We start from the raw sequence: 14,535 nt of genomic DNA, 5'->3' as shown, positions 1-14,535 counted from the left end.
ATAAAAGCTTAGTGGCATCAGACAAAGTCTTAAAGACAAAAAGGTATAAATTACACTGTTATCTTTTGTCTTCTTTTTCCTATTTCAGGTTCTGGAGAAGCATCATACAGTAGAAATGGATTCACCTGTGCATATGAAAATCACCTGAAGCACAGACTCTTAACATCAAATTTTAAATTGGCCAGGACAAAGAGTTATGATCCTAGTCCAGTTGCAAACTACACCGTGTCACTGATGGCATCCAGTACTCTGGGTCCTCAGCTTTCATTTTCCGGTGATGTTGTTTCTGAAAAGACAAATAATGTAAATATCAATAACGTCAAGATGGAAGGACAGCTGGAAGTGGCTTCTGTCTTTGCGAGAAGCATTTACACTCTGTCAAGCTCGTACAATGAAAAGAGACGAGTTTTAGAAGGAAAATCAAATCTGAAGTTGGATTCTTCTTACCTACAGGCTACCAATCAGGTATCTGGCAGATACAGTGATGATTTGTTTTCCATTACTTCAGTTTCTGATGTACAAAGTGGACTATTAAAGAACACGGCTTCACTGAAGTATGAAAACAGCCAGCTGAAAATGACATCTGAAACAAATGGGAGGTATCGACATATTGCAGGTGTCAATAAGCTGGAGTTAATTTTGTCAAGGAAGATGGCAGCACTTCGATCCGAGTACCAAGCCACTTACAAGCAAAGCCAGTATTATGCCTTGTTTGCAGGTTCTCTCAATTCCCAGGATCTTGTTTTCAACACTGATATTTCTATGACTGATCAAAGGAATCGAGCTGCACATAAGTCATCACTTAATGTAAATCAGTATGGTCTAGCCAGCAGCGCAACCACAAATGTGCAGTTTAGTCCATTGACAATGCAGAGTGAAATGAATGCCAAACTTGATACTGCTGGAGGCTCCATGTCACTGTCATCTTCTGGGCGCTATGGTAAAAACAATGCAAAATTCAATCTAGGTGGAAGGGTGAGCCTAACAGAAATAACACTGGGAACTGAATATCAGAGTACAGTTCTGGGTATGGACAACAAACATGTTTTAAACTTCAGAGTTAACAGAGAAGGACTCAAGTTTTCAAATAATTTGCAAGGATCATTCAAAGAGATTAAGTTGGAGTACACAAATGATTTGAATATTCCTGGCTTATCCTTAACATTTGCTTCGAAGTTAGACAACAGCTTCAGCTTTGACAAGTTCCATAAGCATGTTTTTGACCTACAACTGCAGCCTAGCTCACTTACAGCTAAACTGAGCAATAATATTAAATACACTAAAACAGAAGTTTCCAACAAAGCTGAACTGCTTCTCGAACCTCTGAAGCTGAACTTGGGTGGCAATGTCAGAGGAGCCTATGGAGCAGATGAAATCAGGCATACCTACACCATTGCGTATGCTGACCTAGCTGCAAATTTTAAAACAGATACAGTCGCAAATGTTCAAGGTGCAGCAGTGAGCCACAGAGTTAATCTGAACGTGGCAGGCCTTGCTTCCTCAGTTACTATGAACACAAACTGTGATTCCAGATCTCTCCGTTTCAGCAATTCTGTGCGTTCCACTATGGCCCCATTTGCTATCACTGCTGACGTACATACCAATGGTAATGGAAAGCTAGTTGCTATGGGTGAACACACAGGAGACCTCTACAGCAAATTCCTGTTTAAAGCAGAGCCTCTTGCTTTCACCTTCTCCCATGATTACAGAGGATCTACCAGTCATAGCTTGAAGTCTAGAGGAAGATACACTACGCTGCTTGATAACAAAGTTCATATGCTTTTTACTCCATCAGAGCAGTCAAGTGCTTGGAAATTGAAAAGTCAGCTAAACAATAATGTATATTCACAAGATCTCAGTGCTTACAACGATGCAGAAAAGACTGGTGTGGAGCTTAGTGGGAGAGCTTTAGCAAATCTCGCTGTAATGGACACATCAGTCGTATTACCATTCATATCTGAAGAAGTTAATTTAATTGATGTATTGGGCCTCAGGGGCAGCGTGTCAGAGCCTCAGGAATTCAGCATCTCTGGCTCAGTGAAGTATGACAAAAATAAAGATATGCATGTTATTAACCTACCATTCTTGGAACATTTGCCGCTTTACTTTGAACAAATCAGAGGCACCATTCTGTCCATGCTGCAGGCCATCCAAAGTTACCTGAAGAACATTAACATAGAACAACATATGAGAAAATACAAGGCAACTTTGGATCAACTCCCACAGCACATTAATGATTACATGGATAAATTAGATATGAAAGGCAGAGTTAGCAGCATGAAAAATAATTTGGTTGCTTTCGCAAAGGACTACAGAATAACATCTGATGATCTCCAAATTATGCTGGAAAAAGCCATGGTCAATCTTCAAGAAATACTATCCCAGCTGCAAGTCTATCTGATACAAGTTGAGCAATACATCAAAGACCATTATGAGCAGTATGACATTAAAGCACTTATTGCACAGCTTCTTGACCAAATAGTTGAAACAATGACAGCTCTAGATAACAAATATAAGATAAGAACAACTGTAGTTGAAACTATTCAAAGATTGCAAATTTTTTTTCAACAGTATTATCCTAGCAAAATTGGAAGCAGCACTTTGGCCTGGGTTAAAAATGTAGATGAGAAGTACAGGATTACAGCTAGGTTTCAGGAAAACCTAGAACAACTCAAGATTCAGGTTCAGAATATTGACGTCAGACGCATTGCAGAAAATTGGAAACAGCAGATTGAAATGTTTGATGCTAAAGAAGTTTTAGAGAAATTGAAGCATTCATTGCCAATTGAAAAAATTAAGGACATTCTTGAACAAATCAAAGACTTTATTCTAAATTGGATGGAAGAGTATGAAGTGTCTGAGAAGATCAGTGCTTTCCGAGGTCATATGCACAAATTGATTGTAAAATACGAAATTGATAAGCAGTTACATTTTTTAATGGACAGAGTGATAGACCTGCTTAACCAGTACAGAATAAAAGAAACAATACAGAAACTGATCATCTACCTGAAAAATATTGATGTGAAGTCATGCTTTGATAAAGCTGTTGCTTTTATTGATGATGCTGTCAAGAAAGTGCAAACCTTTGATTATGAAATGATGATAAAGGAAGTCAACAAGTTCCTTGACATGGTTATTAAAAAGCTCAAGTCTTTTGACTATAACCAGTTTGTTGATGACACAAATAACAAAATCCGAGAAATGACCCAGAAAATAAATGAGGAACTCAGAAATCTAGAACTTCCACAGAAAGCAGAAGCACTGAAACAGTATCTGAGAGATTTTAGAGCCGTTATTTCAAAATACATAGAACAACTACGGGACACCAAGCTTGCTGCAATAGTTAACTGGTTCAAGGAGCTCATAAACTCAACAACATTTGCTAATCTGAAAGCCAAGGTAAATGAACATCTGGAAGACCTGCGAGAGAGGATTTCCGAAATGGATATTTCCCAAGAATTCCAGTGGTATCTTCAGAAGATAAGCCAATTCTACAATTCTGTTGTAATACACATTTCTGAACAGTGGAACATAGCTTTTAAGAAAATTGTTGCTTTGGCTGAAGAGTATGATCTGAAAAATTGGGCTGAAAATTTAAACCAATTTGTTGAAACAGGATTTAAAGTCCCTGAAATCAGAACTGTTATAGTCACTATACCTGCCTTTGAGGTTAGTCTCCGAAGTCTTCGGGAAGCAACATTTAGAACACCAGACTTCATTGTTCCACTGACTGATCTGCATATCCCGTCCTATGAGATAAATATTAAGAGACTAAAGGACATGAAAATCCCAGTGAAATTTACTACCCCAGAATTTACCATTCTAAATACATTTAAAGTTCCTTCCTGCACAATTGACTTGAATGAGATTAAACTTCAGATTATGAGAACAATAGACAAACTCATGTCTGGTGAATTTCAGTTGCCAGCAATTGATTTATATTTTAAAGATCTGAAGATGAGAGATATGCTTTTTTCTAACATTTCTTTCCCAGAAATACAAATGCCTCAGTTTCAAATACCAGAATTCTTGGTTCCAAAGCTAAATCTAAATGAGCTCCAGATTCCTAACATGAAGATACCAGAGTTCCAGCTTCCACATATCCCACATACTGTGACTGTCCCTATGTTTGGCAAATTGTCTGGTGCTTTCAAAGTCATCTCTCCATTCTTTACACTGTCTACACAAGCTGAGGTTCATAATACTACAACATCTGTAAACAGTCCAGAATTTGTGACGTCCCTTTCAGCTCAAACAACATCCAAATTAGACTTCCTAGTTTTCAGTGTTATTGTAGATTCACGTCTCTTGGCCCCTGAGATGAAGCAGCTGAACCTTAAAAATTCCATGAAGGTCAACCACAGGTTCCTTAAAGTTGATCACACCAATGAAGTGATATTTTTAGGGGCTTCGGTAGAAGGTGAAGCTGAAACTAGAGCAAACTTATATACAACGAAAAATTCAATAGAACTACAGAATAATTTAATGGTCAAGCTGCAAAGAAAAATTTCAATATGGAGTGGAACGGCATATTCCCACAGACTGAATATTCCACAAGCTGATTTCTCCAGCCAGGCTGATCTGGTCAACAATGTGACAACAGAAGTAAATGCAGGACTCATATCACTTACATCCACTGGTAAAGGAAACTGGAAATGGGCTTCTCCTAGTTTCTCTGATGAAGGCACTCATGATTCACATGTCACTTTCAGGTTTGATGGTCCCATTATTACATTTTCTGCCAACAACAGAATAAATGATAAGTACCTGAAAGTCAACCAAGCTGTGAGATGTGAATGTGCTTTCCTAAATTATGCAACACTTCAGATTCAGTCTGAAATTGAGTCTCAGCGTGTGGGACGTAGTGTTCTCAATATAAAAGGCACAGCACAGCTTGGAGGAATGAAAGTAGAATTAACAGGCTCTCATAATGCTCGGCTCAATGGACGGATTACTGGAACTGTAAATAATGAGGTTTTCTTCTTGGCCCAGCCTTTTGAAATTCGTCTACTAACAAACAATGATGGAAACATGAAAATCAGCTTCCCAATGAAACTGACTGGCAAAATTGACTTCCTGAATAACTATGGTTTTGCACTCAGTTCTTCTGTTCAGCAGGTCAGCTGGCAAGCTACTGGCAGGTTCAATCAATACAGATATTTCCATAATATGTCTGCTGGCAACAATGATGACAGAATTGAAGCTCATGTCGAAATGAATGGAGACGCCAACCTGGACTTCCTAAATATTCCTCTAACCATTCCTCAGCTTCAGGTTCCCTACACTGGAATCAAAACTCCTCAGCTAAATTATTCATTCTGGGAACAGGCAGGCCTGAAGCATTTATTAAAGACAACACGACAATCCTTTGACTTAAATTTGAATGCTCGGTATGAGAAAAACAAAGACATGCACGTAATCCCACTTCCTTTAGCAACAGTGCATGAAGCACTTAATAAATACATCATTTTCTTCAATAAACATTTTGAGAGAGGAAGAAACATTGCTTTGGATTTTCTCACGAAGTCATATAATGAAGCCAAAACAAAATTTGACAAATACAAAATACAGACATCACTGAACAAACTACCACGCACCTTCAGGATTCCAGGATATACCATTCCAATTGTGAATATTGAGGTTTCTCCTTTTACCGCTGAGATGCCAGCCTTTGGTTACATGCTCCCAAAAGAAATAAGCACAACAGGATTCACAGTTCCATTTATTGGCTTTTCAGTACCCTCTTACACACTAGTCTTACCTTCTCTGGAGCTTCCAGTTCTTCACGTCCCACAGGATCTACGCACTCTAAAGCTTCCTAGATTCAGAATCAGCAGCTCGTCAAACCACATCTTAATTCCTGCCATGGGAAATATTACTTATGACTTGTCATTTAAATCCAGTGTGATCACTTTAACTGCAAATGCCGGGCTGTTCAATCAGTCAGATATTGCTGGGCAACTCAGTGTCTCATCCTCTTCTCTCTTTGATGCACTGCAGTTTAAGCTGGATGGTTCAACAAGTTTGACAAGAAAAAGGGGATTGAAGCTGGCCACAGCGTTGTCCCTGACCAATAACAAATTTCTAGGAGGAAATCATGACAGCACTATTAGTCTCACAAAGAGGAACTTGGAAGCTTCAGTGGCAACAAATGCAGAAATCAACACACCAGTTTTAAAAATTAATTTCAGCCAAGAACTTTCTGGAAATACTAAGTCTAAACCCACTCTTTCCTCAGGGCTAAAATTAATGTATGATTTTAATACTCCTAAATATGGCACCAGTGCTAAGGGAAGAATTGCTCACAAACTAGCATTAGAGAGCCTTACATCTTACATATCAGTAGAAGCTTCTACAAATGGGGATATTGACGGAGTATTTTACACTGGAAATGCATTTTCTGGAAGTCTAGACCATGAGGCAAACACCTATCTGAATGCTAATGGAGCTCGATCATCTCTTAAGCTTGAAGCCCACTCCAAAGTGGATGGACTCTGGAATGGTGAAATGAAAGAAATACTTGCAGTTGAAGCATCTACCCATCGTGTTTATGCAGTCTGGGATCACAATGGGAGGAACTATGCACGATACACACCTCTTTTCACAACAACAGGGTCTCAGAGATGCAAAGCAACCGTAGAGCTGACTCCTTGGGCTATGTCAGCAGATCTTCATATTCAAGCCACTCAGCCAAATTCCTTCCTGGACACAGCCTCAGTTAATCAAGTTGTCATAACGAAAATCAGTACTGCAAACCAGAAAGTTGCCTGGAAGGGTAAAGGCCAAATTCAGTCATTATCTGTCAGTCATGATATGCAGTTATCAAATGAAAAATCAAAGGCAAAGTTTGATATTTCTGGGTCTTTGGAAGGATACATGGACTTCCTCAAAAACATAAAGTGTCCTATTTCTGAGAAGAGCTTATGGGATATCTTGAAGTTGGACGTCACTACCAGTGTTGACAGAAAACAGTACTTAAATGGTTCGGCATCCCTCGTGTACACAAAGAGTGAGGATGGTTACTTTTTCCCCATACCTGTGAATAAGCTGACCGATGGCTTCACTTTCAGGATTCCTGAGTTACACCTAAAGGCTCCAAGCCTTGTTCTCAGCACTCCAGAGTTCAGAGTTCCTTTCACCACTCTCCAGGTCCCAGCATACACCGTTGACTTGCGCAGCATAAAAATTCCACAGACACTAAACACAATGCCATTTGATGTCAATTTACCCACACTGCCAAAATTAAGATTCCCCAAAGTGGATGTAGGCACCGATTATATTACATTAGAAGAATATAAAATACCATATTTTGAGGTGACAATACCTGAATACCAAATAACTGTGTCTCAATTCACTCTTCCAAAGAGTATTTCTCTTGGCAGTTTTCATGTAGATCTGGATGAAGTAGCTAATAAGATTGCAGATTTTGATCTGCCTACAATTACAATTCCTGAACAGAAAATTGAGATCCCTCCTCTCAAAATATCCTTGCCTGCTGGAATTTACATCCCATCATTTGGTGCCTTGACTGGATCTTTCAAAGTTGCTTCCCCTGTGTACAATGTCACCTGGAGAACAGACTTGGCAAACAAAAAGGACTCTTTTGAACAGTCCATTGATTCTACCTGCAGCTCAACATTGCAGTTCCTGGAATATGACTTGAATGGTAAGACATTAATATTCTATATGCCACAGTTTTGCAGCAAATACAATATACTGGGTTTTTTTTCAGTTCGGTGTTTTGGGTTTTTTTTCCCAGGACTTTGCATATGAAGGTGTTGCTGTCTATTTAGCATTGACATTAGATTATTTCTTTAATCAGAGTCTCAGTCAGTCACCCTGAAGGCTAATGACTGGATATATGTATAATTAATGGCATACTGTGGAAAAAATGGAAAAGATCTCTTTTCTGTGTAGCAGTTCCTTACTTTATGTTGTGCACAACATGACATTCCCCCATTACTTGCAACAACACATGTAAAGGAGAGGGCAGGCTGACTTTTTATCTGATTCAGTTCAGATGAATAAATACGTATCTTTTTCCTTGGGAACCAAGCATATTTGATTTCAAAAAAATTATTTGAACTTGGAAAACTCTGGAGTCCCATATAGTATTGAGTTCTAGACTTTATAATAATACTAAAAATATATGTCAGAATAAAATTCTAAAATCTCAAGAAATTAGAATTCCCATTTATGATTTCCATGAATGCAAAGTGTGATATCCATTTTGTTCTATACATAGATGAAAACTGAATTTTAAAGTACTCCAGTTGAACAAATATTTTCATAGCTTTTTATTTGGGGTATTATAAGCATTCAGTTTCTTGATGCATAATTTTACGTACTGCTGAAACAGCCCACAATTGGCTATCTAACATATATCTGGACATGTATTTCGTCTTGTTTGCTGGTAAGTTCTGGAAATACATACATTTGAAATCTTTTTCACAGTTGTTTCAAACTACAAGTATGAAGAAGGCATGTTTGTTATGAAAACAACTGGCAGCTTTTCACATCGTGACATGAGCGCAAACTACAAGGAAGATCTTACTGTTTCGGGAATTAGGTAAAGATTTGCTCTAATAATATAATTTATAATAGACAGAATTGCCAGTGATGTATTGTTGCTTTGATCTCTAATGCCCCAGAGTGTTTTGCTGTAATTACTAAGAACCTATGTAGCTACCCTGTCATTATCAGATGTGACTTTTTCTCTCTCTCAATAGCTGGAAAGCTGTTCCCTCTCAGCATTTCTAGAATAGCTTTTCTCAGCAGCCCCATTTCAGAAAACTGCTGAGATGTAAACACAGTATTTTCTGTTCAGAGCAGTTCTAGATCTGACCATCAACATATAGGGTTTTTTTCACTGGAACCCTCTGGCACCACAAGCCATTAAAGAGCACTTTTTATTCACAAGTACCAGTACTAAGGATTATGCACTTGGCCTTTGAACTGCCTGTTTCGATCTGCAAGTGTTGTGTTGACGTATCCAAGCGACACAAGTCTGTGAAGGCGAGTACAAATGTAGATAAAAAGTACTGTCTATACCTATGTCAGTGGAAAAAAATGCAGTCAGCTTGTTGAAATCTGTAGAAAGCTGATAGTGGTACAGCTACAGGTTTTGTTTTGCTGCCCTAATTAAATGAAAATTCTCAACAGAACTCATTATAGTTTTATCTAAAACGGGAATATTGGAGTGACGTGAAGTTTTGAATGTGTTAGACTAAATCCTAGGAAATGTGGATAGTAAACCCCTACATTTTCTTTTGATGACAAAGGCATTGTTTACATACACACACACACATATATATAAAAATATATATATAAAATAACAGGTGGTAATGTATTTAGGCATACTGCATTGGACTTGTGCTTTGTGCATTCCTTGATAGCTGTGTATTCACTGTTGTTGTAGAGTCATGGACAACACTGTATCGCTAGACATCATCAGCCCAGCTTTTACAGACGTTCATATGCGTTATCAAGAGACTGACAGGAGGTTATCCGGCTCAGTATCTTCACCCTCTGCAGGGACCTTGGGATATCTCATTGAAATGGACACTGACATTCTCACGGCAAAAGTTTACTACCGAACTCAGGTAAGCTTGATATATGCAATAAAAAGCACAAAGTTGGGCATGGTCAGAGGAAAAGTTCCCTTTGAAAGTTTGTGCATGTGTATGTTAAGATATAAATTAACCACCCTTTTGTCCAAAAAAAATTATATTATCGGTAATTAAAATTTTTGTTTCATACACTGGCCTTTCCCATACTAAATGTAGCATCTGCGTGAAGCTGTTTCAGCTCCTCCACACAATTAATTTTGCCCTTTACTATGATCAAGAACACACACCCACTGAACGTGAAGAAAGTACAAATACAGTTTTAAATAAGCCACCCATCAGGTTTAATGTGTACCCATCAGGCTACTACAATTATTACAAAAGTGACCATTATAGGAAACAGGCCACTGGAAGAGGTCAGACCATCTGTAGAGTGTGTTTTTTAATCCATTAATATATCATAATACATTACGAGAATTAAAAACCTTACTAGATTTGTTAACAAAACATGCTATTATTATTGGCATACTACAGTAATATCAAACTTTAAATCTTACCTTTCAAAATTTTATACTAATGTCAGAATCACAAGCAACTGATAATTCACTATTTACAACTGAAAACTGGAAAATTTGTTTACGTAAATAGATTCTCATTTGAAGATCTTTAATTACTCTAACTCTCTAAATTGTCTCATTGATTTAAATGATGACAAAATTAAATCCTTTAATATTTTCATATGAAGAAAATGCTTTTTGAATTCACTTTAAAGGATCTCCAGGATGAGTAGAAGGCCCATTTTCCCAAGTAATTCACATGCCTTACGAGACATGATAGGCATTTAATACAAATGAAGGAAAAATCGTATTTGCGGTCAAATTTTCAAAAAGACCAGACTAAGTTATGTTCTGGTCCTGCTGTTTGAAGAGGCACAAGGTATCTTGGTATGATATAATTTCTTCCAAAATAACCTTTCAAGATGAAAACAAACCTACAGTGGACAAAAAATTGTAGTGTGTTTGTCCTAATATGTAATAAAATTAAAGATGCAAAGATGAGAGTGTTGAAATATAGTCATAAATATTATCGGATTTGTTTTCTATACATGCTACATTTTTCTTATCCTGTTCTATATTTTCAGTCTGCTCCTCAGAAGGACATCGACATATTAAAAAGTGAAATATCCTTCAAGAAACCTGAGCAGATTCAAATGAAATTCAACTGGAAAGAGGATGCTGCCAAAGACTTGCTGTTGGGTCTAAAAGAAAAAGTATCTAAAATGACAAATGCAGGTTATAGGTATGTTAATCGATATCATAAGGAGCATATGGGACTGGAAATTAGTGCTGCCACCTTAAAAATGAAGAATATCATTCAGAATAATGCTGACAAAGCATACACATTTGCTGTAAAACGAATAGATCAAATAGATGCTCAGCTTCGCACAGCTGCTAATGAGGCCTCTGGCAAATATCAAGAGATGAAGGTCAAAGCTAAACAGCTGTATCAAGAAGCAGCAGATCAAGCTGAACAGTTTGACTATCAAAGAATAAAAGCAAAGCTTTTGGATGCTACAATTCATGTAATAGAAGAGTATCACAAGAGAATAAAACACCTAATTGACTCAGCCATTGAATTCCTGAAGACCACAAAATTCCAGGTCCCTGGGCTGTCTGAAAAGTACACTGGTGAGGAAATATACCTGATGACTACAGAGAAGGTAGCAAAAAGTGCTGATTTATGTCTTTCAAAACTTCAGGAGTATTTTGATGCCTTGATTACAGCTATCAATGAGCTGGAAGTCAGAGTTCCTGCTTCTGAAACAATTCTTAGAGGTCGTAATGTACTTGATCAAATTAAAGAAATGCTGAAACATTTGCAGGAAAAAATCAGGCAGACATTTGCTACTCTCCGGGAAGCTGACTTTGCAGGAAGGCTTAAGCAGCTGAAACAAGTAGTGCAACAAGTTTTTCAGAAGGTAGAAGAAATGGTTAGAAGCTTGCAGTCCAAAAATTTTGAAGACATCAAAGTCCAAACACAACAGCTGTACAAAGATGCGATGGCTTCAGACTATGTGCAGAAACTGAGATCCTTGGCAGAAGATGTTAAAAAATACATTTCTCAGTTTAAAGATTTTAGCCAGAAGACGTTCCAGGACCTCTCAGAAAAGCTGCGCCAGCTGCTCCTCTATGTAAAGGCATTGCGGGAGGAATATTTTGATCCAACTACACTTGGATGGTCGGTGAAATACTACGAGGTGGAAGACAAGATACTAGGATGGCTGAAGAATCTAATAGATACACTAGTGGATTGGCACAACAAGTATATTGGAGATCTTGCTGACTCAGTTACACGCCTAACAGACCAAGCAAGAGAGCTGGTGGAAAACTACAGCCAGGAATACTATGACCTTATAACTGATGTTGAAGGAAAAGGAAAACAGAAGGTCATGGAGCTGTCATCTGCTGCTCAGGAAAAAATCCGATATTGGTCTGCAGCTGCTAAGAGGAAAATCAATGAATATAACAAGCAAGTCAAAGAAAAACTCCAGGAGATCTATGGGCAGCTTAGTCATTCCCAAGAAAAGCTAATCAGTGAGGCCAAAAGGTTAATTGATCTAACTATAGAAAATTGCACTGCATTCCTGCAATATATCTCAGAGCTTCTTCGTTGGTTTGAGCAAACAACAGCTGAGACCATCAAGCCATATATAGCTGTTCGTCAAGGAGAGCTTAGAATAGATGTGCCCAAGCCATTTGACTGGCAGTCCATATACCAAATGCCCCAAAAAAGCAGAGAAGCCCTCGGAAAAAAAGTGGAACTAACACTCACGCTGATTCAGCAAGGCATTGAGCAAGGCTCAAGGAAGTGGGAAGAAATGCAAAGATTCATTGACGAACAACTTGCCACTGAGCAACTGAGTCTTCAGCAGATTATGGAAAATATACAGCAGCGCATGAAGACTTGAATGGACATGCAGAAGAGGAGAAGTTCTAAGTTTGTACCACAATATATTTAAAAATAACAGCAATCAACATACTGGAGCTTCAGGTAGATACTGTTTGAATCTGAATTTGTAAGTGAAAACTAAATAATCTATACTAGGTTATTTGAATAAACTTAATAAGCCAATAAATGAGTCCTTTATTGCATTTTTGTGTCAGCTGCTACTTTTACTTGGACTATAGGGCTTATTGCAAGTTGTCAAGGTCAGTGGGAAGTCTTTGCTTTGATTTCACTGTATGTTGGATCAAACCAATAATGTGCAATACATATTATAAATAGTCAAAAAAGCTATGGAATGCATAGAATAAACAGGTTTTAAGATACAGGTCACATTCATAAGCCAGTTGAAGAACAGCTTGGAAACACGTCTATTTCCCAACATAGAAAGACCTTCATAGATATCTTTGGGAGAAAAAGAAGAGGAAAAGAGCATGTAGAAAAATATGAAGGAAAAAAGTAATAAATTATGAAAAATAACATCAAAAAGTGAAAAAAAACCATAGAAATATCAACATATATTGAAATCTGGCTTCTGGAATACTGCAGGTAATAATACCAATGTTCTGTTAAGAAAATTAAATTTATGCATGTATCAGTTTTGAGAAAACTGTACTAAGAACTTTAGATGGGTTTTCTTTCTACTGGCTAGTTTACGAGTCAGAAATACAGGGTTTTCTTACCTGTTTCCCCATGATATTTCTGTCTGTACATCAAATTGTCTAACTTTTAGTTATTGCAAGTTTAGTTAACTGTCCAAGTTTCATTGACATCACTGAATATGATGGGAATCAAAAAGTTTTTCTTTCAGTCTCCTAGGCTGAAGCCTAGACCTCATTTAAATGAATTGTCAAGTTAAAGATGAATTTAAATAATGTTGAAGAATTCACTCACGAAACAGGACTTCTTTTGAGTGGAAAATCAAAAACCTATTGAGGTCCACACACCTGTTACCGTTTATTTTCAGCTGTTGGAATACTATGTAGGTAGTCCTTGAGAAAGGCATGCTCAAGCTGAAGTAATGTTGCCTCTTTGAGAATAAACTCTTTAACAAACAGCACTAAATATTTTGTGTACATGTCTGTTTTGGTACAGTCGGTTCACTCTGTAATGTGGTTGTTGTTTGTTCATTAATGTGAAAACAGAGAGTCTGGTTTCATCCCATGGTATGATTGGGCACATACGTGAAGCAATGGAGCACCAGTTTACAAATACCCGAAAAAGTTTTGTGGCAGCAGATACATTTTTACAGCACAGAGCAGCACAATGCAAAGATGCTAGCTCAGGTCCTGGAAACGGGAGAGCCCAGTGCCGGTGTTGAGTTTATGCAGCAATAACACTCCCATCTCCACAGCTGGTCCACACCAATCTAGCAAGATCTCAGAGCAAGTTGGGCTAACAACTTTGATATCCCTGGTGCCAGATAATATTATTACCCAAGTAGGTCTGCCAGTAATGATTTTTCTCGGATGAGCTACATTAACCCAAAAATCAGAATCTGCCAAGCGCAGTAGTATACACACACCTGTCTAGCTGTCAGCAGAGTGGGTATCTCTTAGAAAGTAAAGTAAATCCATTTTCTCTTTAGAGCTTTCAGCCGTCACAAATACAGCAATAATTCTCAGATAATGAAATGGAGCAGTCCCCTGTGAACTGTAAAATAAGGAGTTTTCATTCTGAATAGAACTAATCTCCGTATGTCACCCTGCCCAGGGGATCAAGAGGTATAAAAAAGCCTGTTTACATGTCCTACTGAGCATCCTGGTAAATAAAGATGTTGGCTGCAGAGCCCTTTCACCTTCATTCACAAGGAAGCTGAAGCCTGTGGGTCATCTGATCCTGATTTGATGTCATATTGCACAACTCGTTTCCCTGAATTTTAAAAATGTTTAAGCACAACCAGATTTCTCAGACACTGTCTGATTCTTGATTCCCTTCGTCATGACAAATAGCCCTGTGAAACGAA

The 14,535-nt window shown here is 37.9% G+C and overlaps 1 protein-coding gene across 1 annotated transcript in view; it reads left to right on the top strand.

Annotated features, from left to right (window-relative positions):
* Positions 1-13,634, top strand: part of APOB (apolipoprotein B) — a 37,873-nt gene extending 24,239 nt beyond the window's left edge. The window contains exons 26-29 of the mRNA XM_075414906.1: positions 89-7,666; positions 8,455-8,569; positions 9,419-9,602; positions 10,708-13,634. Coding sequence (XP_075271021.1) covers positions 89-7,666; positions 8,455-8,569; positions 9,419-9,602; positions 10,708-12,534 — 9,704 coding nt within the window. The 3' untranslated portion in view covers positions 12,535-13,634. The remainder of the gene's footprint in view (positions 1-88; positions 7,667-8,454; positions 8,570-9,418; positions 9,603-10,707) is intronic.
* Positions 13,635-14,535: the final 901 nt, after the last annotated feature.

The sequence above is a fragment of the Opisthocomus hoazin genome, chromosome 2, assembly GCF_030867145.1.
Source record: "Opisthocomus hoazin isolate bOpiHoa1 chromosome 2, bOpiHoa1.hap1, whole genome shotgun sequence".
Classification (NCBI taxonomy): Eukaryota; Metazoa; Chordata; class Aves; order Opisthocomiformes; family Opisthocomidae; genus Opisthocomus; species Opisthocomus hoazin.
Note: the sequence above shows the minus strand (reverse complement) of the source record. Positions and strands in the feature narration are given on the sequence as shown.